Source organism: Narcine bancroftii, chromosome 13 (assembly GCF_036971445.1).
Source record: "Narcine bancroftii isolate sNarBan1 chromosome 13, sNarBan1.hap1, whole genome shotgun sequence".
In the NCBI taxonomy this organism is placed as follows: domain Eukaryota; kingdom Metazoa; phylum Chordata; class Chondrichthyes; order Torpediniformes; family Narcinidae; genus Narcine; species Narcine bancroftii.
Genome location: NC_091481.1, coordinates 12,666,658 through 12,693,231, shown reverse-complemented (window position 1 = coordinate 12,693,231; position 26,574 = coordinate 12,666,658). Strand labels below are relative to the sequence as shown.

The following is a 26,574-nucleotide window of genomic DNA, read 5'->3' as shown; positions in this document are numbered from 1 at the left end:
CCTCCAAAAGGTATTGGACATAGCCCAGGACATCACGGGCAAAACCCTCCCCACTATTGAGTACGTCTACAGGAGTGCTGCCATCAGAGAGCAGAAGCAATCATCAAAGACCCACACCACCCAGCACGTGCTCTTTTCTCACTGCTGTCATCAGGAAAGAGGTATAGATTCCAAAAGACTCGCACCACCAGGTTCAGAATCAGCTGCTACCACTCCACCATCAGACTCCTCAACAACAAACTCAATCAGGGGCTTATTTAAGGACTCTTACTTGTGCATTTGATTTTATTTTTTTTATTCTCTCTGTATTGCACAGTCAGTCTGTTTACATTTGTTAACTGTTTACAGTTTTTTGTGTATAGTTTATTTTTGCACTACCAATTAGTGATAATTCTGTCGTGCCCGCAGGAAAAAGGAATCTCAGGTTGTATGTGATGTCATGTATAAATCTGAATTTGAAATCTATTGCCCTCATAATTTTATATACCTCTCTCAAATCTCCTTACATTCCTTCATGCTCAAGCGAATAAAGTCAAGTCCTAACCTATTCAACCTTTCCCTGTAACATAACTCCTCAAGGCCCAGCAACAGCCTGTAAGTTTTCTCTGCACTCTTTCAGTTTTATTGTTATTGTTCCTGTAGTGTAGTTAGGTGACTTAAACTGCACACAATTATCCAAAATTGGCCTCACCAATGTCTTATTCAACTTTTTTTTGAATATTTTATTTATAATTTTTCAAACTTAAACAGTGTCAACAATACATAATAATCCATGATAATAAAAACACTACATTTTCCAATTATATACAAGCTTCTTCACCGTTGAGACCAATTCCCCCCTCCATCGTCCCCCCTCCCTTATCCCAATTAATATATCCAGAGACAAAATTAAATAGACAATTACCTCGAAAAGAGAGACTGCAACAATGTCGTCCCCTATTTCTATAGCATTTTCCCATGTCCCTGTACCTTCCAGACATATTAGGGACATAAGGACCAAAAAATAAAGCTAAACAATTACACATAAAATAAATTCTTACAAAAAAGTATGAACAAACTCAACAAAAAGACAGAAATCATAGGATTTGTCAGGATCCCACCACCAGCCTCCAGGTCTTTAAATTTTCATGACTCATACTAATTAAGATGGATAGATTGATCCCCACCCAAGGAGGGGGGTAGACGGGAACAGACAGAGTGACAAAGCACAAGGAACTGTTATCTTATTCAACCTCAACATAACATCCAACTCCTGTACTTAAAAAGTAACTGTTAATGGGTACTTTTGAAACTGTAAACCTGTTACAGTGTGGTTCCACAAAGCTTAGTACTTTGTCTCTACCCCTTTGTAGGACCAGGTTGGATAGATTTTTACAAAGGAGGGGAATTGAGGGATATGGGAAAAAGGCAGGTAGGTGAAGATGAGTCAATAATCTGCCTAATTAACCATATAACCACTTACAGCACAGAACAGCCCAGTTCGGCCCTACTAGTCCATGCCGTAGCAAACCCCACCCTCTTAGTCCCACTGACCAGCACCCGGTCCATACCCCTCTAGTCCCCTCCTATCCATGTAACGATCCAGTCTATTCTTAAATGTAACCAATGATCCCGCCTCGACCACGTCTGCCGGAAGCTCATTCCACATCCCCACCACCCTCTGCGTAAAGAGATTTCCCCTCATGTTCCCCTTATAATTTTCCCCCTTCAATCTTAAACCATGTCCTCTAGTTTGAATCTCCCCCTTTCTTAATTGAAAAAGCCTATCCACATTTACTCTGTCCGTCCCTTTTAAAATCTTAAACACCTCTATCAAGTCCCCTTTCAATCTTCTACGCTCCAGAGAAAAAAAGCCCCAGTCTGCACAACCTTTCCCTGTAACTCAGACCTTGAAATCCTGTCAACATTCTCGTGAACCTTCTCTGCACTCTCTCTATTTTGTTTATATCTTTCCTATAATTTGGTGACCAAAACTGTACACAGTACTCCAAATTTGGCCTCACCAATGCCTTGTAATTCTACATTATATTCTCTGCCATAATTCTCTGGCACATAGATGGAAGAAAAATAGAGGGTTATGAGGTAGGGAAAGTTTTTTTGGGAGTATATATAGGTCGTCACAGCATTGTGGGCTGAAGAGCTTGTCCTTTAACGTTCTTTCAGGATTAGGTCTGTCCTGTTCAGTATCTCGGCTCATTAGATATTTTCCACCTCCATTAAATTTCCAAAATTTGTCAAGAAAACAAAGCCATCTCATTTGATCTCTTGTCATACCTATAATTCTAAAACCTGAGCAACATCCCAAAACCCCACCCCAACTCCTCTAGTGCTATTACATCCTTCCTGTGGTGTGGTAACCAGGTACATGAATGTGAGGGGGTTGGGGGGTTATGGGCAGGGAGCAGGTAGGTGGTACTAGTGGAGTTCATTTAAATTGGTGCGGACTAGAGGGGCCGATGTGGCCTGTTTCCGTACTGTAATTGTTATATGTTATATGGTAATCAGAACAGGCATGATCTCGTTGAATGGTGGAGCAGGCTCGACGGGCCAGATGGCCGACTCCTGCTCCTAGTTCTTATGTTCTTGTGTTCTTATGTAAAATGTGGTAACAAGTTAAACTTAAATGTAGAGTGCTCAATAAAGAGTTTGCAATATGGGCAGTGATTGCTTTCTTTGGAACAACAATGGCAAGGAAGGTTTAATTGAGGTGGATAAATTAACGTGCCTAAAAAGAGTAAATGACAAGGACCTTAGTTGAGGAGTCAAAAATCAGGGATGTCGAATTAAAATAATTAGACAGGAGATGAGGAAAAGTTTTCATTCAGAAGGAATCAACATCTTACGATCTGCAGAGTGCCAGAGGCAGAACCCTCTTCACTTTCAAGAAAAAAATGTGAACTTGTCGGGTAATGACTGTAGGGGTTCAATCTTGCAGTAAAATGTGGGATTGACTTGATGTTTCCTTTGTTAACTGGCATAAACACAATGGGCCTTCTGTAATATAAACTTTTTTGAACAAAAATGCGTTGTCTAATTTCTCTATTTCTGTACTGGGAGGGAATTTTCCCAAAATAACAAACATATCAAAAATTGGCAAACAATGTGGTAGGATATTTGATATGTGATATTCTATCAGCATCTCAGATGACAAGTCAAATTTTATAACAGCAGGGAAGAGAAATAAAATTGTAGAGCAGCGTCCAGCATCTGCAGACTCCTATGTCTCTAGAACTAAAGCCAAGCCTGGCTTTTTAAGGCCTGCTACTTGTTGGGATTGACAAGTGCAAACAGTTCTGAGATCCTGAAAATGTAAAGAACAAACCAGAAAGGACATGAGGACAGAGCAAAGTACAGAAGAATGAGCGATTTGATGTAGATTGGAAGGGAGGTAGTAAATGTGCCTGTTCCCCCAAGGACACTTGAGAAACCTAGTTGGATATGGCAGTATTTTTAAACAGTTCTGCAATGCCCTGCACAACTGTTAATCCCTGACATAACTTCCGTTTTTGAGATTATGGAACAGAAAAATACACTGAAATGAAAGGCATTAAAAATCTGGCCAGCCTACTAAGCTGCCACACAGAATCTTATTGTTTATGCACCATAATTAAATGCCACTATATCACCCTTAATAATTGTCTGAGAGAAGCAACACCTACAATACCTTAGCTGATGAATGAAAATGTAAGTAAATTCAATTTTTAACCTCCTTTAAGGTGAAGAAAGTTGGTCTAGGAATGCACATGACATGCTTATGTTGCATGATAATTCAGCTTCCTTTCAAAATGTTATCACCACTTAATCAGCCTTCTCTTTTGAATGTCAGATGATCTTTAGAACTTGCTACACAAATAGGCACCTTTTTTTTGTGGGTTTATCAACCCCTGGTTTTAAATCCCTATCTAACCAAACCCCAATATCTTTAATTTACTACATAAGGCATCTGTCTTTCCAGATCTTCCAAAGCAAAATAAGATTTAGATTACAGATTTATTGTCAGAGTACATATATGACATCACATACAACCCTGAGATTCTTTTTCCCACGGGCGTGGCGGTATTGCCATTATATTGAGAGTGCAAAACAACTGTATTCAATGTACACATGTAAACAAATAAAGAAATTTAAACAAACTATGCAATACAGAGAGGAAAATAATAAAGTGCAAAAGTAGGAGTCCTTAAATAACTCCCTGATTGAGTTTGTCTTTGAGGAGTCTGATGGTGCAGGGGTAGCAGCTGTTCCTGAACCTGGTGGTATGAGTCTTGTTGCACCTACATCTCTTTCCTGATGACAGCAGTGAGAACAGAGTATGTGCTGGGTGATGTGGATCTTTGATGATTGCTGCTACGCTTCAATGGCAGCGTTCCCTTTAGATGTTCTCAACGGTGGGGAGGGTGATGTCTGGGGCTGTGTCCATTACCTTTTGTAGGGCTTTCCGCTCAGGCACATTGGTGTCCCCATACCAGACCATGATTCAGCCGGTCATTTTTCATCACATGACTAGAAATTCGCCAGGGTTTCTGGTGTCATAACAAATCTCAGCAAATTTCTGAGGAAAGTAGAGATGCTGACCTGATTTCTTCATGATGCCATAAGTGTGTTGGGTTCAGGAAAGATCTTCCGAGATAATGACTCCCAATAACTTAAATCTGCTCACCCTCTGCACCTCTAATCCACAGTGATCACTGGATTGTATACCTCTGGCGTTCCCTTCCTGAAGTTAACGATCAGCTCCTTGGTTTTGGTGACATTGAGTGTGAGGTTGCACCATTCAGCCAAGTTTTCAGTCTCTCTCCTATATGCTGACTCATTACCCCTTTTTATACAGCTTGCTACTGTGGTATCATCAGCGAATTTGTAGATGGTGGTGTTGTCATACCAAGCCACACAGTAATGGGTTTGTAGCGAGTGGAGCAAGGGGCTAAGAACGCAGCTCTGTGGTGCTCCGATACTGATGGAGATTATGGAGGAGATGTTCTTACCAATCCTCACTGATTGTGGTCTGGAGGTGAGGAAATCCAAGATCCAATTACACAGTGGGGTGTTGAGGCCCAGGTCTTTGAGTTTGCTGATCAATTTTGAGGGGATGATGGTATTGAATGCTGAACTGTAGTCAATAAAGAACATCTTGTTGTATGCAAATAAAAATACATCATCGTTATATGGATTATGCTAGACATTCTACACAGAATTGGATACAAGATTGCTATCAAATATTTTGTTGCACATGTATTAATCTAATGCCAACTAATTAGAAGAGTCTGCAGGCAATGTTGAGAGAATTGTTTCTTGCACAGAATTATGTGGAAATACAACACAGAAACAGGCATGAGCTCATACTGGTTCATTCCAGTGTTAATGCTCCATTGGTTAACCTCTCACTGCACTCAATCTAACCCTATCATCATATCCTTCTTTTTCTTTCAGAGATTCATAGAAATAAATGGTATCGGAAGAAACTTTAACCCATCGTATCTATCTCTCTCTCTCTCTCCCTTTCTTTCCCTCTCTTATTTAGTTTCCACTTAAATGTGTCTTCAATTTCATGCCAATAAGGCTTGAACTTAATTTAAAACAAAAAGCAGAAGTAGGCCAGTCAGTCATGTGCCTGATCTGCCATTGCATAAGATCAGAACAAATCTTTTGTCTCTTCCATTAACCAAGATTTCCCCTTAATATTTAAAACTTTGTTGATGTTTATTGACTGAACCTTCACAGCATAGAGAATTACAAAGTACCTTCCAATGAAGATATTTCTTTTCATGCATTCCCATTATTTTGAAATGTGTTCCCTGGTTACGGAGACCCTAATTCATTTTTCTAGTCAATCAAGTTTATATGTCTAGTCAGAATTCAATTCCTCTTTGAAGGATAATCTTCACATTCCCAGAAATTCAGTTAATAAACCTTTAGTTGCACCCCCTATTTTCTAAATAAATGCTCATGCTCTCAGCAGGAGACTTTAATCTTGTATTTAACTCCTTTCGTGATTAAAAAAAACAAATACAGGGTATGACTTGATAATTGCTCATTGTACCTGCACACTAACTCAATGATTTGTGTACATGAACACCCAGGTGTTCAACCTCTCACTGCTTATGAGAATTTTTTTAAACTTTTTCTACCAATGTGGTGACCTCATTTTTTCTCAGATTATTTTCAGACATCTACTATATTAACATAGTTTGACTGTGTTCCCGTGAACTCACACTACCACCCAACGTTGTGTGTTGAGTATACTAGAATATATTATATAGTAAGTCCTTGAATAACATCGTTTTGTTCCATGTTGTTTCCTTATAATGTTGATGCCACACTTTGTTGATGTTTGGGTTTGAACTGAATGCTGGTAGGTGCTGTCTCTTACAATTTATTGCTTTTCAAATATTTATTCCTTGATTTATCTCTGTTGCTATGAGCTCTGAATGCGCCTGGTGCACCTCTGCTGCCTGGGGTTACAAAAACCCCAGCTAATCAATAAAGTCAAGCAGTCGTAGCACTGTCAACGCTCCACCCCATCCTGAGGCAGCACCCCTCCCTCACCTTCTGTGATGATGACAACCAAGTGATTCTCTGCCCTTCACTATTGATGACCACTGCGGGATCCCAGTTGCCTCCCTCCCCATTCCAGCCACCGTTGCTATTACCGCCATCACTCACTATTTCACCAAAATTTATTAAATAATTTTTATTTGTTTTTATTAATCTTTTTTGAAATGTCTTTGTATCACACATTTATTTCAAAGTTTAATATCAGACGTTTTTTGGGTCAGTTTGGTGTGACCCGAAATAAACAGTAGGAACTTATCTGAGGAAGGACATCCTCGCCATGGAGGGGGTGCAGAGAAGATTCACTAGAATTATACCAAGGATGGAAGGACTTGCATCTGAAGAAAGGTTGGATAGACTTGGCTTGTATTCTCTGGAATTTAGAAGATTGAGGGGGGATCTTATAGAAACATCTTAAGGGATTAGACAGACTAGACACAGGTAGGTTGTTTCCAATGCTGGGAAAAACCAGAACCAGGGGTCACAGTTTAAGGATAAGGGGGAAGTTTTAGGACTGAGATGAGGAAAAATTTCTTCTCTCAGAAGGTGGTAGATCTGCGGAATTCTTTGCCACAAGAAGTAGTTGAGGTCAGTTCCTTGTCAATATTTAAGAGTAGGTGAGATTTGGCCCTTGTGGATAAAGGGATTAAGGGGTAAGGGGAGAAGGCAGGAACCGGGTACTGATCAGCCATGATCATATTGAATGGTGGTGTAGGCTTGAAGGGCCTGCACCTATTTTTTATGGTTTCTATGTTGACTCTTTTTTAAAAATCCTTGACCCTGTGGTAAATAGGTTTCGTTTAATGTTATTTCACTTAAAGTTGCAAGAACGTATCAATAATGTTAAATGAGGACCTGCTCCACTTGGCCATATCATCAGAATCATTGGTATAAATTGAAAACTGCTGGGAGTCCACCACTGATTCCTGTCGTGCACCCATTCAGAATCAGAATCTGTAATGGAATTCGTTGCTTTGCAGCAGCATTAAAAGTGGAAACATTGCTATAAAATTACATTTAAAAATAAATAAATCAGTGCAAAAATAAGAGAAAATAAGGTAGTTATTCTTCATTCAAAAATCTGATGGCAAAGGGGAAGAAGATGTCCTTGGGCAGCTGGGTGTTCGTCCGCAGGCTCCTGCACCTCCTTCCCGATGGTAGCAGTATGAAGAGGGCATGGTCTGGGTGATGAGGGTCCTCGAGGATACAGGCTGCTTTCTTTGTCCTCGATGGAGTGGAGACTGGTGCCCATGATGTCGCTGGCTGAGTTCACAACTCTATGTCATTTTTTGTTAACTTGTGCATTGGCACCTCCGTACCAGACAGTGATGCAACCAGTCAGAATGCTCTCCACTGTACACCTGTAGAAATTTACAAGTGTCTTTGGTGACATAACCGAATCTCCTCAAACACCTCACGAAGTATAGTCACTGGTGAGCCTTCTTCATGATTGTATCGACATGGAGGCCCCAGGGCAGATCTTCAGAGATTTTGACAGCCAAGAGCTTGAAGCTCTTGTCCCTTTCCACCGCTAATTCCTTGACGAGGACTGGTTTGTGATCTGATTTTCCCCTTCTGGAAGTCCACCATTAGCTCCTTGGTTTGCTAATGTTGAGTGTAAGGTTATTGTGGCACCGCTCAACTAGCTGAATCATCTATCTCCATCCTGTACGCTACCTCATTGCTGTCTGTAATTCTGCTGACAACTGTGGTCACCGGCAAATTTGTTGACAGCATTTGAATTGTGTCGAGCCACACAGTCATGGGTTACAGCCTCCCAACTTGAAAAAAATCCACTTATTCCTACTCTCCTTTCTACCTATTAACCAGTTTTCAAACCAAACTAACCCAAAATCTCATACGCTTCAGGATAATTTCTTGCATGGTACACTTTTTTGAGACATACAGCTCGGTAACAGGCCCTTTCGGCCCATGCTGCCCAATTACACCCAATTGACCTACTTCCCCAGTATGTTTTGAATGATGGTAGAAAACCAGAGCACCTGGAAGAAACCCATGCAGACACGGGGAGAATATACAAACTCCTTACAGACAGTGCTGGATTCTAACGCCAGTGCCATTGCTGGTGCTATAACAGGATTATAGGCCACTCAGGCCTTCTAAAAGTCCAGTTCTATGTCGACCAATTTACCTGTCATTTTTATTAGTTCCAATCTCAAAACATGAACTTATTTGAAAAATATTATTTTCCTTGTTTAACTCTGTGTTGATCCTGCCAGTTCTATTATTTTCTGACCTTATTAATAGATTCCAGCATTTCCTTTACTCCTGATGGCAGACTAACTGCTTTGATGTTTCCTAATTTCTCATTTAATTCTTTCCTAAATAGTGGGGTTGGATTTGCTATGCTCCAGACCACTGAAATCATTCTTTTCACCTAGGCAGACCAAGGAAGAGATTTCAAGATGTTCTCAAAATTTCCTTGAAGAAATGCTGATCCTTGGAGTCCCTGTTGCATGATTACTCAAACTGAATAAAGAATATTCAGCATGAGGCCAAGAGCCTCGAGCCCATATATCTGGAACACCCAGAAGCTCAGCAAAGACAGTGGAAGCAATGCGCCAGCTTGCAAGCTTCCCAACCATCTGCCCCATCAAGCACCTTCAGATTCATCTATGAAAAAAAGTTTCCAAATGTCACATGAGTCAACTTAAAACCTACAGAACCAAAGTATTCTTTATTCTGAGGTACTGTATAAGAAGAGATTCCCAAGTTACTACAGCTTATTCTTGATTTATGCCATTGTACTTTGTAAGCAGTGTTCCCTCTAAGCTCTACGTGCACAACAAAAATCACTGTGCGCATATCCTGTACCCTCTCTGATTCCTGAACATATTGAATAAGAGAACCATCCTGTATAACTTTAAATTTGACTTGTACATTATCTCTGCTAGATTAAAGACCTGATGATTACTGCACTACTCTTGCTCAATGCACCTCCAATTTGCTGATTGAGACTAACCCTACATTACTATCATTATTTGAGGGTATATAAACAACTGCCAAAGTTTTCTTGCCGCTTCCTGTTCTCAATCCATCTGATTATATTTCATGGTTTTCTGCGCCTCTCTACAGCTTTTTCCCCATTCATTATTATCAGGGTTCTTTTTCCATTTGTGTACCTTTTCTAAAGGTAAATGTTTAATTCCACACCTTTGTCTCTTAAACATCTCTCTGATAGCTCAGATTGTACCTATCTATGCCATTTTTCTTGTTTTGATTGCTGAATGCATTTAGATAGAGCCTCCAATATTGTCTTTGTACCATTTTGCCTTACTCTGATTCTAAATACAGATGTTTAATGATTGTGTTCTCCTGGGCCTTCCTGACCATTTCTGGCTAGTATTAACCTTTTCACTACTTTGTACTATTGCCTTGTCTTTCCTATTTAACTCCTTAAATTTTTTCATTCCATCTGGAGCCTTCCTCACCCAATCATTTCACCAACCCCTCCCTGACACTTACCAACCATTTGTTTTAAATGCATCCACAGCTCTAGTTATTAGAATTGTTGGGGCTGGTTCTCAACTGAGAAGTGTATCTCCTACGTAGTGTTAAAATATATTGGATCAAATATTAGTAGAGATATTCTTCTCTGACCTAAACCATGCACTCAATAAATTCATTGATTTAATTGCAAATTCTGCTGAATGTTGTGACCAATGAGTACCCTCAAAGAAGAGTTAGTAGCTTCTGAATGGATAATAGTGCAGAAGTTCAGTGAAATTATTATTCACTGTCTTTTGACATTTTTTGGAAATATGGAGATGAAGAAGGGTGGCTGTAGACTTGATTTAATGAAGAAGGGTGGCTGTAGACTTGATTTAATGAAGAAGGGAGGCTGTGGACTTGATTTAATGAAGAAGGGTAGCTGTAGACTTGATTTAATGAAGGGTGGCTGTAGACTTGATTTAATGAAGAAGGGTGGCTGTAGTCTTGATTTAATGAAGAAGGGTGGCTGTAGTCTTGATTTAATGAAGAAGGGTGGCTGTAGACTTGATTTAATGAAGGGTGGCTGTAGACTTGATTTAATGAAGGGTGGCTGTAGACTTGATTTAATGAAGGGTGGCTGTAGACTTGATTTAATGAAGAAGGGTGGCTGTAGACTTGATTTAATGAAGAAGGGTGGCTGTAGACTTGATTTAATGAAGAAGGGAGGCTGTGGGCTTGATTTAATGAAGAAGGGTGGCTGTGGACGATTTAATGAAGAAGGGTGGCTGTAGACTTGATTTAATGAAGAAGGGCAGTTGTAGATAATGTAATGCTCACTTCATGGAATTATTTCATAGCTCTATCTTAAAGACTAAATATTTGGAGGGAATAATCCAGGTACTTGGTGATTTCAGGAGTAAAAGCAAAGGAGGTGTTAATCACAAAAGAGAAGTGATTGATTGGGTGATACATTACCCATCATCAGTGTTTACATGGTTCATTTTTATTCAGATCGTGAGTGAGTCAATGATGTCCATTGGTGCTGGAGTGAAACATAATATTGGGTATATTTACTGGAACTGTGGTTCTGCATTTATAAACAGTTTCTGTGGAGTAATTGTGCTGTGTTGCTTCCAAGATGAAATTCAGTATTCATTCTGAATTAGAATTGTTGTGGGGGAGAATTAAGTTTTTTTTTCATCTTGCTCCTGTAATGTTTTGTTATCTAACGCTGATAGGCTGTGTAGTCAAACAAGTTCAATGCTGACCTCCAGTGCTGTGTTTGTGGAATTTGTTTATTCTTTGTTTGGCTATATTAATTTCATTCAGGTGTTCCAGTCCATCCCATATTCTGAAAACATTTTCAGGTTGGAAAGATTGCAAAGTGCCTCTAATATGTACCTGAGTGGTAGAATCGAGGAAAGCTGATGGGAATGTAGGGAGGCTATAATGAGTTAGGGCTGGACTAGGGTCAAAATGAGTATTTGGTGGTTAGCATGGCCCTCATGGGTGGAAGGGCCTGTTTCCATTCTGTATCTCCTATGTCTCTCTGGCTTTCACAAAGAAAAAATTCTGTGGATTGTGGAAATCTGAAATATAGACAGAAAGTCTTGGAATCACTCATCAACTAAGGTAAAGTATCGTGGAAAGAGAACTAATTATTATTTTCAAGTCTGCCTTTTTTCTTTAAAAAAATTTAGGTGAGTGTGGGGATGAGGGGGACTGGGAAAGAGAAAGGACAAGGAAAAAGTGATTAAATAAACAGCAGAATTATTAATAAGACCTGCTAAACAAGGCTATCAGAAGTTGTGAAACAATGGATTAGTCACAATCTGAAAGGTGGAGGGACATTTAGCTGAAATGATTCTAATTCATTAAAGCTAGCACTGATATTACAGTTGCAATGTGCTGTAGGACTTGAATCTCTAGTTGTATTCCTCAGTTGGCTAAATTCCCAACCTTGTCTCTGACACATAGAATGTAGGGACTTTTCTTCTCGTTCCATTCCAACCCCTCCCAAATCGGTCCAAGCAGGAAGTGAAAATTAAAGGACTTGATTGGGAGGCAGGTTCAGAACACAACTGGAGTCATGGAAAGAGCAGTTCCGTGATCACCCTACCTAATGTATGTAGTGCATGAAGTGGAGAAATAAAAACACATTACCTCAGCAGGCCTACAGCACAAACAATAATATGTCCTCCTGAACTGATCCATTCTGGTGATTATGCTCCACCCAAACTTCCTCTCATCTCTCTTCATCAACATAGTCTTTTCTCCTTTTGTGTGTTTATCTAGTTTCACATGATATATGTGTCTGCTACTTGTTTCAACTACATTAAGTGATATTAAAGTTCACATTCTACCCACTCTTTAGGTGAAGGAGTTTCTACCGAACTGGATATATTGGTGCCTATTTTAAATGCATATCTTACAGTTTTGGGCATTTAAAAAATTTTTTTGTTAAAAGCCTTGATAATTTTAAAGACCTATCTCATCTTGTCATCCTTCAGCTAGTTTTTCTGGACTGAAGACTATTCACCCCCAACCTCCACCAAATCTGTTGGATCACAATCACACTTCTGAATAATTAAGAGCAGTTAAGACTTTTTGACATAGTATGAACTGCAACAGGCTGACATTCTGTGATTGATGTTGACTTGTATCTGCCCAAAAGCTGTGATGGCAATAAAGGCACAGAGATACTGGAGGAATTCAGCAGGTCTCGCAGCATCCATCAGAGGTAAAGATATATGACTGACATTTCGGGCCTGAGCCCTTCTTCAAGGTATGAGTAAAAACCAGGCAGCCACCTGAATAAAAGGATGGGGAGGGATGAATGGGCAGGGGAAGGAGTACAGACCAACAGACAAAATGTGTTAATTGGATGGGATACAGGAGAGAAGAAAGATGAGAATTGACTGGGGGAGGGGGGTTGTTGTTTGAGGCTTTGTGGAAGCAGAGCTGAGGGAAAGGAGACAGAGGGAAAGATGAGGAGGTAGGGGCTAACGGAAACTGGAGGTCAGACAGACAGATAAATGAGTGCAAGATGGGCAGATAACGTGGGGGTGGAAAGGGCAAACTAAGTGGGAGAGTGAGAACCTGAGTGGATTGGAGGGAGTGGAAAAGGAACTCAGGATTTGTGGGTTACCTGAAAATGTAAAATTGGGCTACCCGAGCAGAATACAAGGTGCTGTTTTTCTACTTTGTCCTTGGCCTCACCATAGCAGTGAAAAATGCAGAGGACAGATGGATCGGTATGGGAATGGATGTTGAAAAGACATGAAACCAGAAGTTCAGGATGGCCGTTGTAGACAGAACGCAAGGGCACTACAAATGGGTTGCCTATTCTATGCTTGGTCTCTGTTTTGGCTATCATGTAATCAAACTGTTCTCCATGAACTCCTACATATTTAAATTCAAAGACACTTTGCCACAGAAAGCAATAACGTCTATTGTTGTTTGCATTGAAGTGTTGGCTATAAATAGAAAACTTTAATCCAAATAGCATTAGCTGTAGGCTATCACAGTAAATAATGTATAGTCGTTAATCATTTGTTGACATGCCAAATAAATAAAATTATTAGTCAAAATGTATCTATGGGTGATTTGAGGGCTAATGACTGACTCCATCATGCTTGTGGTTAAATCAGATTCTTTCTTTGGCTTGGCTTTGCGGACGAAGATTTATGGAGGGGTATGTCCACGTCTGCTGCAGGCTCGTTGGTGACTGACAAGTCCGATGCGGGACAGGCAGGCACAGTTGCAGCGGTTGCAAGGGAAAATTGGTGGGTTGGGGTTCGGGTTGGGTGTTGAGTTTTTTCTCCTTTGTCTTTTGTCAGTGAGGTGGGCTCTGCGGTCTTCTTCAAAGGAGGTTGCTGCCCGCCGAACTGTGAGGCGCCAAGATGCACGGTTGGAGGTGAGATCAGCCCACTGGCAGTGGTCAATGTGGCAGGCACCAAGAGATTTCTTTAAGCAGTCCTTGTACCTCTTTTTTGGTGCACCTCTGTCTCGGTGGCCAGTGGAGAGCTCACGATAGAACACGATCTTGGGAAGGCGATGGTCCTCCATTCTGGAGACGTGACCCACCCAGCGCCGTTGGGTTTTCAGCAGCATGGATTCGATGCTTGCGGACTCTGCCAGCTCGAGTACTTCGATGTTGGTGATGAAGTCATTCCAATGAATGTTAAGGATGGAGCGGAGCTGCTTGATGCTTTGGAGGTGAACATAACTGCTTTTGGTGAAAGGCTGGATAAATGCTTCCAAATTTTTATTTGGAAGCCAAATATGGTTTGATTCTATTTCATTCACCTGCTAAGAATGTTTAGGTTGGTAATTTTAAAAATGGAATTTGTGGCAAAATATGTGATTTTAGTCTTTCTCGTGTTTAGTTTGGAGAAAATTCTGCTGATCTGTTACATGGTGTTATGTTATTTAGAGATGATGACAGAGGGTCAAGAGAAGTGACATTTGGGTACAACCAGATGAGACTGGCATTGGCATAGAGAATGATAACTTATGCTGAAGAGCTCTTTGCTTTTACAGAACTATCATTCTCACGTTAGTTAACTTGAGATTTGTGAAATACTCCTCCCACTCAAAACTAGATTTGGATTCTTCAAAGAATTAGGTTAGATGATCTATTACAGGAAATACAGGTTTTTGTGCACTTGGATTCTGTCACTCTTAAAAATTTAACAATCATTTACCTCATTACAAATTTTGGCATCTGAGAGGTTTTTCGTCATTGGTAACAAATTTCCACTGACCTACCAGGAGAGGCCAGCAAGAATGTATGGTACACAAATATTGAAAAGAATAAGAAATAAGGCAAACTGTTTCAATGATATTAGATAGTAGCTAGTGCAAGTTAGAGCCTTTGGTTTGCAAGAGAAAAAGAGCAGGTTCAATGATTTTCCTGATTCCTGGGATAGAAAACCATTGGGTCAGAGTTGGTGCACTAAGAATGTGAAAAGGCAATTGGGTAAGAGATGTGTTTGGGCAGCACGGGGAATGCTGCTACAGTACCAGCGATGGGTTCAAATTCCACACTGTCTGTAAAGAGTTTGTACATCCTTCCCGTGTCTGCATCGGGTTTTTCCCCGGGGGCTCCAGTTTCCTCCCACCACTCGAAATGGCCTGTTACCATGCTGTATGTCTAAATTTTTCTTTTAAATTTAAAAAAATCTAAATTAAGATTGGGAGGACCAAGGATGCATTTGAAAATTGGGTAAGAGAAGGGATGCATTTGCCACAGCATGTAATGAACAAGCATAGATTCCATCTTGCAAGTTATTAAGGAATAAATGAGAGAAAATCTGCCTTGCGTCACAAGTCGCAGTCTGGAGTTTGAATCACATCTGTGAATGGGAACTTGACGGGCATAGTCACATGGTTTATACTTTAACTGTGTCTTTAGTAACAAAATCTGAGTGTGTATATTTGGACTTTATTTTCTTCTTTGGTCGCTGTTTACTGTTTATTTACACAACCATGGAATGGTACAGCACAGGAAAGCCCCTTTGGCCATAACGTCTGTGCTGACCATGGTGCATTATATTTAAACTAATCACATCCGCCGACCTGCAATTCACATCCCTACATTCCCTGGCTATTCATGTGCCTGTTAATCATTGTTTTTGGATCTACTTCCACCACCTCCCCTTTTTCTTACCATCCACATACCACCTTAAGTCATCCCTTAGTAGTATGGCATACATGCCATACTATGGTTAGTAAGGGATGACTTAAGGTGGTATGCCATACATCATGTTCCAGGCACATACCACTCTGATTTTTTTTTTAAAAACACCTTGCGAATTGCCTGTAAACTTTCACCATCTCGCTCTTTAGTATTTGACATTTCCACCCTGGGGAAAAGCCTCTGATTATCTCCTGTACCTGTGCCTCCCATAATCTTGTATAGAATAATAGGGATAAACAGCATGGAAACAGGCCCTTCAACCCAAATTGCCCATGCCAGCCAAGGTGTCCTCCCAAGCTAGTCCCATTTGATACGAGAGTTTATTGTCATCGGACTTGGGAGAGCTCAAGGGGAACATGAGCAGGCGATCTGTGCATTCTGTGGGGCCGATAAAGGAGGCAATATATGCCTGGAGGCGGAGGAGGTTGAGATGATTCCACAAGAGAGAAGGACCTTAATCAGGGAGAGGTCAGAATAGAACAAGCTTGTGTGTTGGACAATGTGGAGATTAAGGAAGAGGAAGTGTTGGATCTTCTTAAAAACATCAAGATTGATGTCCCCAGGGTCAGACGTGATCTACCCCAGGTTGCTGTGGGAAGAGATATCTGGAGCAGTAGCAATTCCCTTTGAATTCTCTTTGACCACAGGGGAGGTGCAGGAGGATTAGAGAATAGCAAGTGTAGTCCCCTTGTTTAAAAAAGGTAATAGGGAGAATCCTGGGAATTATAGACCGGTGAGTTTTACATCAGTGGGGTGCAAACTAATTGGATTCATAAGGATAGAATCTATGAGCATTTGGAGAAGAACAGTCTACTCAAGGATAGTCAGCAGGGCTTTGCGAAGGGAAGGTCATACCTCACAAGTGTAATGAGTTTTTTGAGGAGATAACAAAATAAATAGTTGAGAGTAGGGTGTAGATGTAGTCTATATGGATTTTAGCAAGGCATTTGACAAGGTCCCCTATGAGAGACTCGTTCAGATGGTAATGGAGGCTGAAACATTAGGGGCATTAAAGAGACTCTTACGCATATGGATAAATGAAAAATAAAGGGATACAGGGAAGGCAGGGTTTAGTACATTTTTTTAAGGAATATATGGGTCGACACAACTGTGGTGTGGTGTGGTGTTATATGTTCTATGTTCTAACCTTTTACATCCCAAAATAATTTTGTGCATTTCACCTTCGATTCAGATTTTCTGTTGACTTGAACAAGCCCTAGATTAGTGTCCTGAAGGATGTGTGCTCTGGCAGAATCTTACCCCCTTCCTCATTTGAAATGGGTAGCATATCTTTCTGCTTTACGTGTACATGTTTATTGTACTTCCTGTTTTCATTTTACATTTACTGCATTTTTGGGGGATTTTCCATGTGGCTGATTAAAATTCAGATTTTTTTAACAATTCATAAATTTGAATTGAAAATCTCAAAAAGGGATGCTTTGCATTGTTATATAACATCAGATCATACAAACAGGCATATTATCCAAATCATATACTAAAGATTTGCTACCTGTAAAACAGTAGCTTTCAAACTGTCCCATAAACTCGCATTCCACTTTAAGTAATTCCTATGCCATAGGTGGTCTGTGATTGGTAAGGGATTATTTAAGGTGCTATGTGGGTGGGAAGGGAAGGTTGAGAACCACTGCTCTAGACCTAATTGTTACTGAAATATTTTGCTTGAGAAAAATTGTCATTGGCCCATTACCTTTGGAGTTATGAAATTGTGTACACGAGTCAGTTAGGTACGATTAAAGCAGTGGTTTTCAAACTTTTTTATTTCCACTCGCAAACCACCTTAAGCAAATCACAGAGCACCTTTGGCTTAGGGATTACTTAAAGTGAAATGAGAATTTAGGGGGGCAGTTTGAAAATCTCTGCTGTAAAAGAATAAATGAACAATTTGCATGTTAATATTGTTTGAGAATAAATATTTTCCAGGAAAACTCTGCTACACTGCTTTCAAATAGTTCCATTTGATCTTTCTGTTCAAATAAAGGGGGCATCAAGCACTAAGTTCTTTACAAAGTAATAAATCTCCTAGAGAAGATGAATTTCTGCCTGAATTTTATAGAGTTTAAATATTTAGTGATACCTTTAAATCAGGTGTTGCCAACCCTACTCTCCCTGAATCATTTTCAACAGCAATAATTACTGTAATACCCTAAAAAAATTATTGAGCATAATTCATCTAGCACAAAAAAGAGCTGATCTAAAGTGTAGCAGTATCACTAGATGCAGAAAAGGTCATTGATAGATTAGAATGGGATTTTTTATTTAAAGTATTGGAGTAGGATAAATGTTTATAAATTGGATAAGAGTTTTATATAAAAATGAATATATTTCCCAGAATGCGGTATCTTTTTCAATTGTACCTCAAAAATTCTTTCAAGTAGTAAATAAATACTTTTATGGAAAGATAAAATGTCTAGAGTCTCTATAGAAAAATTAATGTGGAAATATGAAGTGGGAGACTTTCAGCTCCCTAACTTTAAAAATGACAATAGAGTAGCCAAAGTAAAATTTCTTATCTCTTTCTTTGAAGAGGGGTAAAAATCTTCTTAGGTAAAAATAAAATTAGATTAAATAGGAGAGAGAAAAGTATGGGATGAGAAATTAATGACTGCTGAAAGAGAAACTCCTTTATTGAAATATTTGGCATACAAATAAAGAGATTGGAATAAAGACTGATTTATTTCTTAAAACTCCTTTAACTCATAACAGACTCATGGAGTAGAGGAATTTATGAAATTTGGTTTTGGAAAGGGATTAGATACATTGAAGCAAGGGGCATTTTGAGCAAGGGCAATTGATGTCATTTGAATAACTAAGAATAAATGTGGTATTGTTAATAATATGATATTTTGCTATTTTCAAGTCAGAGCATATTTAAGAGATAAGATGGGTCCAACAATGTATTTACCAAAGTGTAGTGATATAGAGATTTTAATAAGAAATGGAAATACAAAGAAATCTATTTTGGAAATTTATCATTTACTCCAAATGGGGACCACTAAACTGGGATTCATAAATCAAGACAAAGATGGGAGTTTGACTTAAATGTGATAATACATGAGAATTGGGCTGATTTTTGTCGAGACTGTATGACTAATACAATAAATGTAAGACATAGACTGGTTCAGTATTTTTTATATCAGTTATACCTCGCGCCACAAAAAATAAATAAATTGAAATCAGATTTATCAGATCATTGTTTTAGATGTGGCAAAGTGTTGGGAACTTTTTTTTATATTCAACATGGTCTTGTGATAAAGTACCTCTGACTGGAATTAGGATGTTTTTTTAGATCAATTTACAGGAGTCCAATTTCCACAAAATCTAGAATTATTTTTATTAGTTAACATTATAGGGATAAGACCTAAGTTGAAATTAACTAAATACCAGGCAGAATTTGTTAAAATTGCATAAGCAGTGGCCAGAAAATGTATTGCAGTTGCTTGAAAATTTGACTCCCATCTAAGTTTGGAACGATGGAGTGGGGAAATGCACAGTTGTATTCCCCTTGAAAAAAATTACATATAATTTTTACAAATTTGGTACGCGTATTTACAAAAAATAGGATTGTTTTTAATTTTTCAGATTTCTAATTGTTCTTCTTAGCCCTTTAAGACCTGTTTGGAACCCTATTAACAATGAAATAGATCTGAATTTTAGTCCAGATGGGACTTAATACTTTCAGCAGTCCATTCTCATTCTTATTCTTTCTCTTCTTTCTTTCTATCTTAACACTTAATACTTTTTTCTTTTATGTTTTCTTGGGACTCAAGGAGGGGTGGGGGCAGTGGGGTGTTGGGGTATTATCATCAAGTATTTGATATTAAATACATGATTACATCTGTATTTTGAAATATATTTGAGTGCATGTATGGTTAAAATTTTTAAATAAAATATTTAAAAAAAAAGTAAAGGGGGCATCAGATTAATGATTTATGGGAAAGACTAAAATAATGGAACCTTGAACCTTTTTTTTGAACCATAGAACATAACTTTGATACAGATCTAACCTGCCTACTTAACATGTGCTCATTCCTCTGGATATTTATAAAGACATTTTCCAATCCAGGTAATATCCTCGTAAATCTCCTTTGCACCCTCTACATCGCTTCCACACCCTTCCTATAATGAGGTGACCAGAACTGAACACAATATACTAAATGTGATCTCACCAGAGATTTGTAGAGTTGCAACATGTCCTCTCTACTCCTGAACTCAATCCCTCTATTAATGAAGCCTTCTTAACTATCCTATCAACCCATGCAGTGACCTTGAAGAATGTATGGATTTGGACCCCAAGGTCCTTCTGTTCATCTACACTCTTAAGTAACCGATCATTAACCCTGTACTCAGCTTTCTGGTTTGTCCTTCCAAAATGCATCACATCACACTTATCTGGATTGAACTCCATTGCCACTCTACATCCTGACTATATCCTCTTGTAACCTTTGACAACCTTCAGCTCCATCCACAACTCCTCCAACCTTCGTCTCATCTGTAAATATACTGACTCATCCTTTGCCCTCCTCATCCAGGTCATTTATAAAAATGACAAAGAGCAGCGGTCTCCACTGGTTACTGACCTCCAGGCAGAATACTTTCCTTCCACTATTACTCTATGCTTTCTATCTGCAAGACAATTTTTTATCCTCAGAGCCAAGGTTCCATGGATCCCATGTCTCATGACTATTTGAATGAGTCTCTCACCAGGGATAAGGTCACCCTCAGCCTCCTACACTCCAGGAGAAAAAATCCTTAATCTATCTCGACTCTCCTTGTAACTTAACCCCTCCAATCTCCGTATCATCCTTGTGAATGGGTTTGATGCAACTTCACTGAGGAGAAGGCATTGTGAATTGCAACTTGATCATTTCAAGACTGTTTAGTTCAGCACGAGTTATGCCTATTGAATTTATTATTGACTAAACTTACTCTGGCCATCTAAAAATAGATCAGCTATTGGATTGGTCTTGCATCTTTGGAATTCTCTTTACAATTCAGCCCGATAAGTGAAAAGCAAGGGGTGTTTCTTGAAATTAATATGAAATGAGAGATATAGGATACCATCAGAAAAAAAAAAGTACTAAAGATTGAAGCATCCATAAATCTAAGCGTAAAGTGAGGAAGAAACAGTACGAGTCCTAGAAAAGTTACAAAATATAGCACCCATGGGGAAGAGAACTATGTAAACTTTACATTTCTAGAAATAATTAAAAACTGTTTTAGCAGTTTGTAAAGGAATATTGAAGTTGGAGTTGTTGAATTTCAAGAAGTGGAGAATGTGGCTGACAGACAGACATACAGTTGACTATTTCTAGAAGATTTAAGGACACCATATGCAAATCAATTTAAAGGGAGAAATCAGAAAATAGTGGTTAAAGGTTCCTTGGTGCATATGAAAGAGAGGAGCAGTATTAGAGTGTTCTGGTTAGGGTGCGAGTTCACTGTGAGTGATACTTATTTTGTATTGTGAGAGGGACAAGAATCTAAACCAGGATAGATATCATGAGTAATTCTTAAAGCCAAAGGAAGCTGCAAAGGGTTATAAGTAGGATCATGGAATGAATGAAATCTGGCTGATGGAATTCTGTCCATAAATAAGAGCTGCACATTTCAATGTGAGTAAAAATTAAGCATTGAAAAGAGGAAGCTTGGGGAAAGTGGAAGAGCTAAAGAATTTGCTGGTTCATATGAGTATCTGAAGCTCAGTGTGGTGAGTAATTTAAAGTAGATCTTGGACGTATAAACAGGTTGAAACTTGAATGAAACGGAAATAGGATCAGTGTGAACATGAGATTAGGATAACTGCTTGTGTTGTGTATAAATGCCACCATGAACGTGGATAATTACTATGTAATTTATTTTACTTGAAATGCTTTTCAGATATTCTGAGATGTGTTGATGTAGAAATCTTTTTTTTAGCCAAACTTCAGCATTATTCAACCACAACTTCTTGATTCACCTTGCTCTGTTTTGCCGATGCTGTGCTGTGAGCTATACTCCTTCTCGCAGGTGCAGAACAGAAAGTATCAGTTTCATATTTTTTAAAAAAGAGAAGTGTGGTTTAATGTTCTTTGTGCAGAGCAAGAATGAAAAGAAAGGTTCAGGCTGACTGCTAATTTTGTCAGTGACAAATGGAAATTCAGTGATCAAAAGTTAAATCATTTTGCCATGAGGAAGTATTTTCAATTTTAGACTAGCTGATTCCAACTCAGTAAGTTGTTTCCATTTTTAAAAAAATTGTAAAACCTCTGGGCTTCAGCCCACAATTCTCCGAGGTATCTCCTCTCCGTTATTCTGGCCTTTCTCTGCATCACCAATTTCTTTTGCTCCATTATTGATGACTGTGCCTTCAGCTCCTTAAGCAACTCCTCAATGTCTCCTCTTTAAACAAGATTGTGTTTATTGTAATTAACAGTTCCTAATGTTACTCTGTATCAAATTTCCTTTGATAATAGTCCTGCAAAATATTTTATGGAGTCGTACTGTGTTAAAAGACCCATTATGAGTTATTGTAAAATTTTGAGTGGTTTATTACCACTGCCTCCTTTGCTTTCAGGTTGAACATTAAGGAGCTTCGAGTGATGGCCATGCACCCACGGAGGATTCGTTTAAAACCATGGCTCCTAGCACAGGTTGACAGTGGGCATTATCCTGGACTCCTGTGGCTAGATGAACAACGGAAGCATTTTCAGATCCCATGGCGGCACGCCACCAGGCACATCCAAGCTCAGGATGACGACAACACCATTTTCAGGGTAAAGTGGCAATCGTCATAGATTGTGCCCGAGTCATCAGAGAGGGCTGTGAATCTGTTTCATATTGAGTCAAATAAAATAATTTGAACTTCTATAACACCTTCAATGTAGGTAAATATTCCAACATTTATTAGTGATATACTTGGACAAATATGAACACCAGGAAAAGAAAGTGCTTTTGGACGGATGTCTAAAATCTTAAGATGGTTAATCTGTAGACCAGAATATTGGACTTGGACCGTAGCTGATGGAAAAATTATATATGTTTTGTTTTGCCCGGGTAATGTTAATTTTTCTTCCATACTTAGGCTTGGGCGGTGGAGACAGGAAAATATCATCAGGGGATTGATGGGCCAGACCCTGCCAAATGGAAAGCAAACCTCCGCTGCGCACTCAATAAGAGCCGTGAATTTAAACTGATTTATGACGGTACCAAGGAAACCCCGATGCAGCCTTACAAGATCTACCAAGTGTGTGACATTCAGCAGTCCAACCGAGGCAACATCACTCCAGGTGGTGGATGCAGGAAACCATGGAGTAATCAGGCCTGCTCTCCCCTCTTTCTTCTTCCTTTATTCTGCTCTCCAATGTAAAACTGATTTTACATTGTACATTGACCTTTTATTTCCTTCTCTGGTATTACTTCAAATGCAGCTTAAAGATTATAGGTATTGGACCAGCAACTTAATATAGCTCAACTCTCCCTCTGTAAAGGCACATTGGTGAATTCAATAAATGATATAGATATGAGGTGCAGCCAAATCATAGTGTCTGAATAATACCAAATTTTTTTTTTTTAAGTACACCTGGTTCTCTAATCTGTCATTAATATTTAGTCCACTGTACATGTGATTTGAATTCCACAAATTTTGAACCAGTGAGAGAAAAAGAAATACCTCTTCACTGTCTTCAACATTCCAGCAAAATCTAAAAATATGTGGGATAAATTGTATAGATTCAGGGAGAATCCAATAAAACCAATCTTTTTCTAGGTTTTGAGTGGCCTGGATTCCATGCTGTTTAAGTCCATTGGAGAAACCAAAATTTGGACAGGTTCTTTCCTTTTTCAATATTTTATTGAAATTGAAGTTCCACATCAAAAAATACAGTGTACATAAGAATACGTATTAAAAGTTAAAAAATAATACATTACACTTAAATCATACCAGTTCATCCAAAGTACCCCACATTCTCAATTAAAGAAATTATATTACAGTAATATTTTATTATAAAAAGATCTAAACCCACTACTAAAAATGAAGCTGTTTGGCAAGGAAAGGAAAAAATAATTCCTTATGAGTCAAAACTTCTGCATTCATATCAAATCAGAGATTCTGAAAATAATTCATAAAAAGGTCCCCACAATGTTTGAAAATTTAAATTCGAATCTTCTCTAAATTTGAACATGTCATGTAGCCATTGAGCATGAGTAGGCAAAGCAATGTCCTTCCATCTGAGCAACAATGCCTGCCTAAACATGCAGCACAATGACAGGCCCATGAGCCCATGCCACCCAATTAAACCCAATTGACCTACAACTTTCAATATATTTTTTGAAGGGTGAGAGGAAACAGGAGCATCCGAAGGAAACCCACACAGACACCGAGAATGTACAAACTCCTGACAGACATTACAGGATTCAAACCCCAGTCCCGATCGCGAGAGCTGTAATGGCATTGCGCTAATTGCTACACTAACCATACTGCCCATATTTGTGATCTCTTGATTCAATCACATCTTATCTTTCACAAGGTTTCAACCCCTTTTTTTCACAGTGTTTTGACTTCTGTGAACTCAAAGCTGAACTGTTCCAAAACTGAACTCAAAATGTCTGAATTCGATAATATATTTATCCGTCATATGACAGTTACAATTCAATTCTTTGAAACCACATAACCATCAGTTTTATTTCTACCAAAATTCTTTTCTTTTTTCAAAACCATTCCATATCCATAACAACCTCTGACTTCATCTCTGTTCAAGAGGCTTAAGTGGTTTTGATTAAAAAACAGATGTCATCCTCAGCAGTTCTTGAATAATTAAGACCCACTTGAAATCCATTAGCTGTCTGTTCAAGAGCTGTGACTCCGAGAATGAACACTCTTCTCAGAAAACAATGGTTCTCTATAAATGTTCTGTCACTTGTTTGTGACCCTGTACCAACCCACAGCTAACTTACTAAGAATACAGATACAATATTTTAACTCTATTTTACTAAGACATTTTTATAAAAGAAATATAGTTTAACATTAAATTAAAGGTTAACTCAAATCTATTACAGTACTAAGTAGAAAGTGGTAATTTCAAGAAAGATGCACAGAAACGCATCAATGCAAGTCCCTAGCTGTCTGCCCCTCTGCCTATCTTTCTCTCCTCTCCCATCACCTCCCTCTCTCTTTCCATCTTCACCTCTAATATACATGCACAATTTTTCTTTCTGTTACTGTCCAAATATAGTAATTTATTTGTGTAGTTCTTAACCTTGTATATATTTGAGTTATTTGAAAGGAGGAAAGTGGAGATATCAGGGGTAAGTTTTTCACTCAGATAGTTGTGGGTTCCTGGAATGCCTTGCCAGGCATGGTGGTGGAGGTAAGGGCATTTGAAAAACTCTTAGACAGGCACATGTATATAAGAAAAATAGAAGGTTACGAGGTAGGAAGAGTTTAGGTTTATTTTGGTAAGAATATATAGGTCGGCACAACATCGAGGGCTGAAGGGCCTGTACTGTGTTGTAATGTTCTATGTAAATGCAAACCAACCATTGTGCATTGATGTGAGTGTGCAGGATATTGTATCAGACATTATGAATCTGTACACCATCTCTCCAGCTTACTCTTGGATAATGAACAAGTGCCAGTTTCAGTTTTTGTGAGATTTTTGACTAGGCTCCAGTTTTATTTGGTTGTGTCCCTATTGCTTCCTGAACTGATTTTTAAAGTAAAACCTCTTTTATAATTCTTTCAAAAGTGAGCTGGAAGTCTCTTGGAGAATCATTAAATGATTCAGTGCCGAAATGGCCACTTGACATATGTACTGACATTTTGAAAGAGTTACCCAATTGGTCTCATTCCCACAACTCTTGCACCATACTCCTGCTGGGAGTGACACGGTTGGCGTAGTGGTTAGTTCAATTCCTTTACAGTGCCAGCGATCGAGATCAGGGTTTGAATCCTGCGCTGTCTGTCAGGAGTTTGTATGTTCTCCCTGTGTCTACTCCGGTTTCCTTCCACCGTTCAAAATGTACCAGGGGTGTAGGTTAATTGAGTGTAAATTGGGCAACACGGACTAGTGGGCTGAAATGGCCTATTGCCGTGCTGTATGTCTAAAAAATTAAATTGGATCTTTGGTTTTCTGTTTGTAATTTCTGAAGTTTGAAAACATACACAAATACAGTTGTACATGATTTTAATCACTTTGTAAAATGAAAACTATTTTACAGCAAGAAGAGACTGCCTCGTGGCTTACAAATCATGTCTTTTATACTTTCCAAACCCTAGGTTTCTAGAACATTCAAACAAACTGCTCCACACAAGTAAATATTTTTCAGAATTCTCTTGGGATTTGTTAATCAGGGTCATGTCCCTTACCCAATGGTTTATAGTCTTTTACTACCTTACGAAATAAGAAAGTCATTATTGGCTCTAGTTGATAACAAGAAAGAAAGGAATGCAGCCAGCTTCTCTCTTCCAATCAACAATTTAAAACTTACATTCTCACTGTTGAGGCGAGACTAGTTACTCATGGCAGTTCTTGTTGTTGTAAAGGAGTTCTCATGCTTTGCAAAATGATTAAAGATTTGTTTGTGCGGCACTATTCGTATTTGTTTTCAAACAACCAAAGTTCCACTTTAACATCAGTAGTATTCTCACTGCGTTTTTTTTCCTAGCATATATTCAATTTCCTTCAAAAGAGTACTCTTGAGTTCCTTCCATTGATTCATAATCATTGATCGACTTCCTGCAGACCAGCATTGTCTGCCTAGTTCGGCCCATGCAACGATTTGCTGAGAGAGCTTGTGAGGAATGCCTGCTATCATCTCCCCAAACCTAAATCCAATTATCAGTGGTCAGTTCCTTATTTTTACAAAGGAAA

The 26,574-nt window shown here is 38.8% G+C and overlaps 1 protein-coding gene across 7 annotated transcripts in view; it reads left to right on the top strand.

The window, feature by feature from the left end:
- The window catches only part of LOC138748576 (interferon regulatory factor 6-like), a 41,859-nt gene that overhangs the window by 4,646 nt on the left and 10,639 nt on the right, over positions 1–26,574 (top strand). Inside the window, exons 2-5 of one of the 7 annotated variants that reach the window (XM_069908997.1) lie at positions 8,959–9,260; positions 12,680–12,745; positions 22,281–22,479; positions 22,788–23,016. In XM_069908997.1, coding sequence (XP_069765098.1) covers positions 9,214–9,260; positions 12,680–12,745; positions 22,281–22,479; positions 22,788–23,016 — 541 coding nt within the window. In that variant the 5' untranslated portion in view covers positions 8,959–9,213. Of the gene's footprint in view, positions 1–8,954; positions 9,261–12,679; positions 12,746–16,898; positions 16,988–22,280; positions 22,480–22,787; positions 23,017–26,574 lie in introns of those variants that run through there. The other 6 variants (XM_069908998.1, XM_069908996.1, XM_069909002.1 and 3 more) reach the window with 6 other exon arrangements.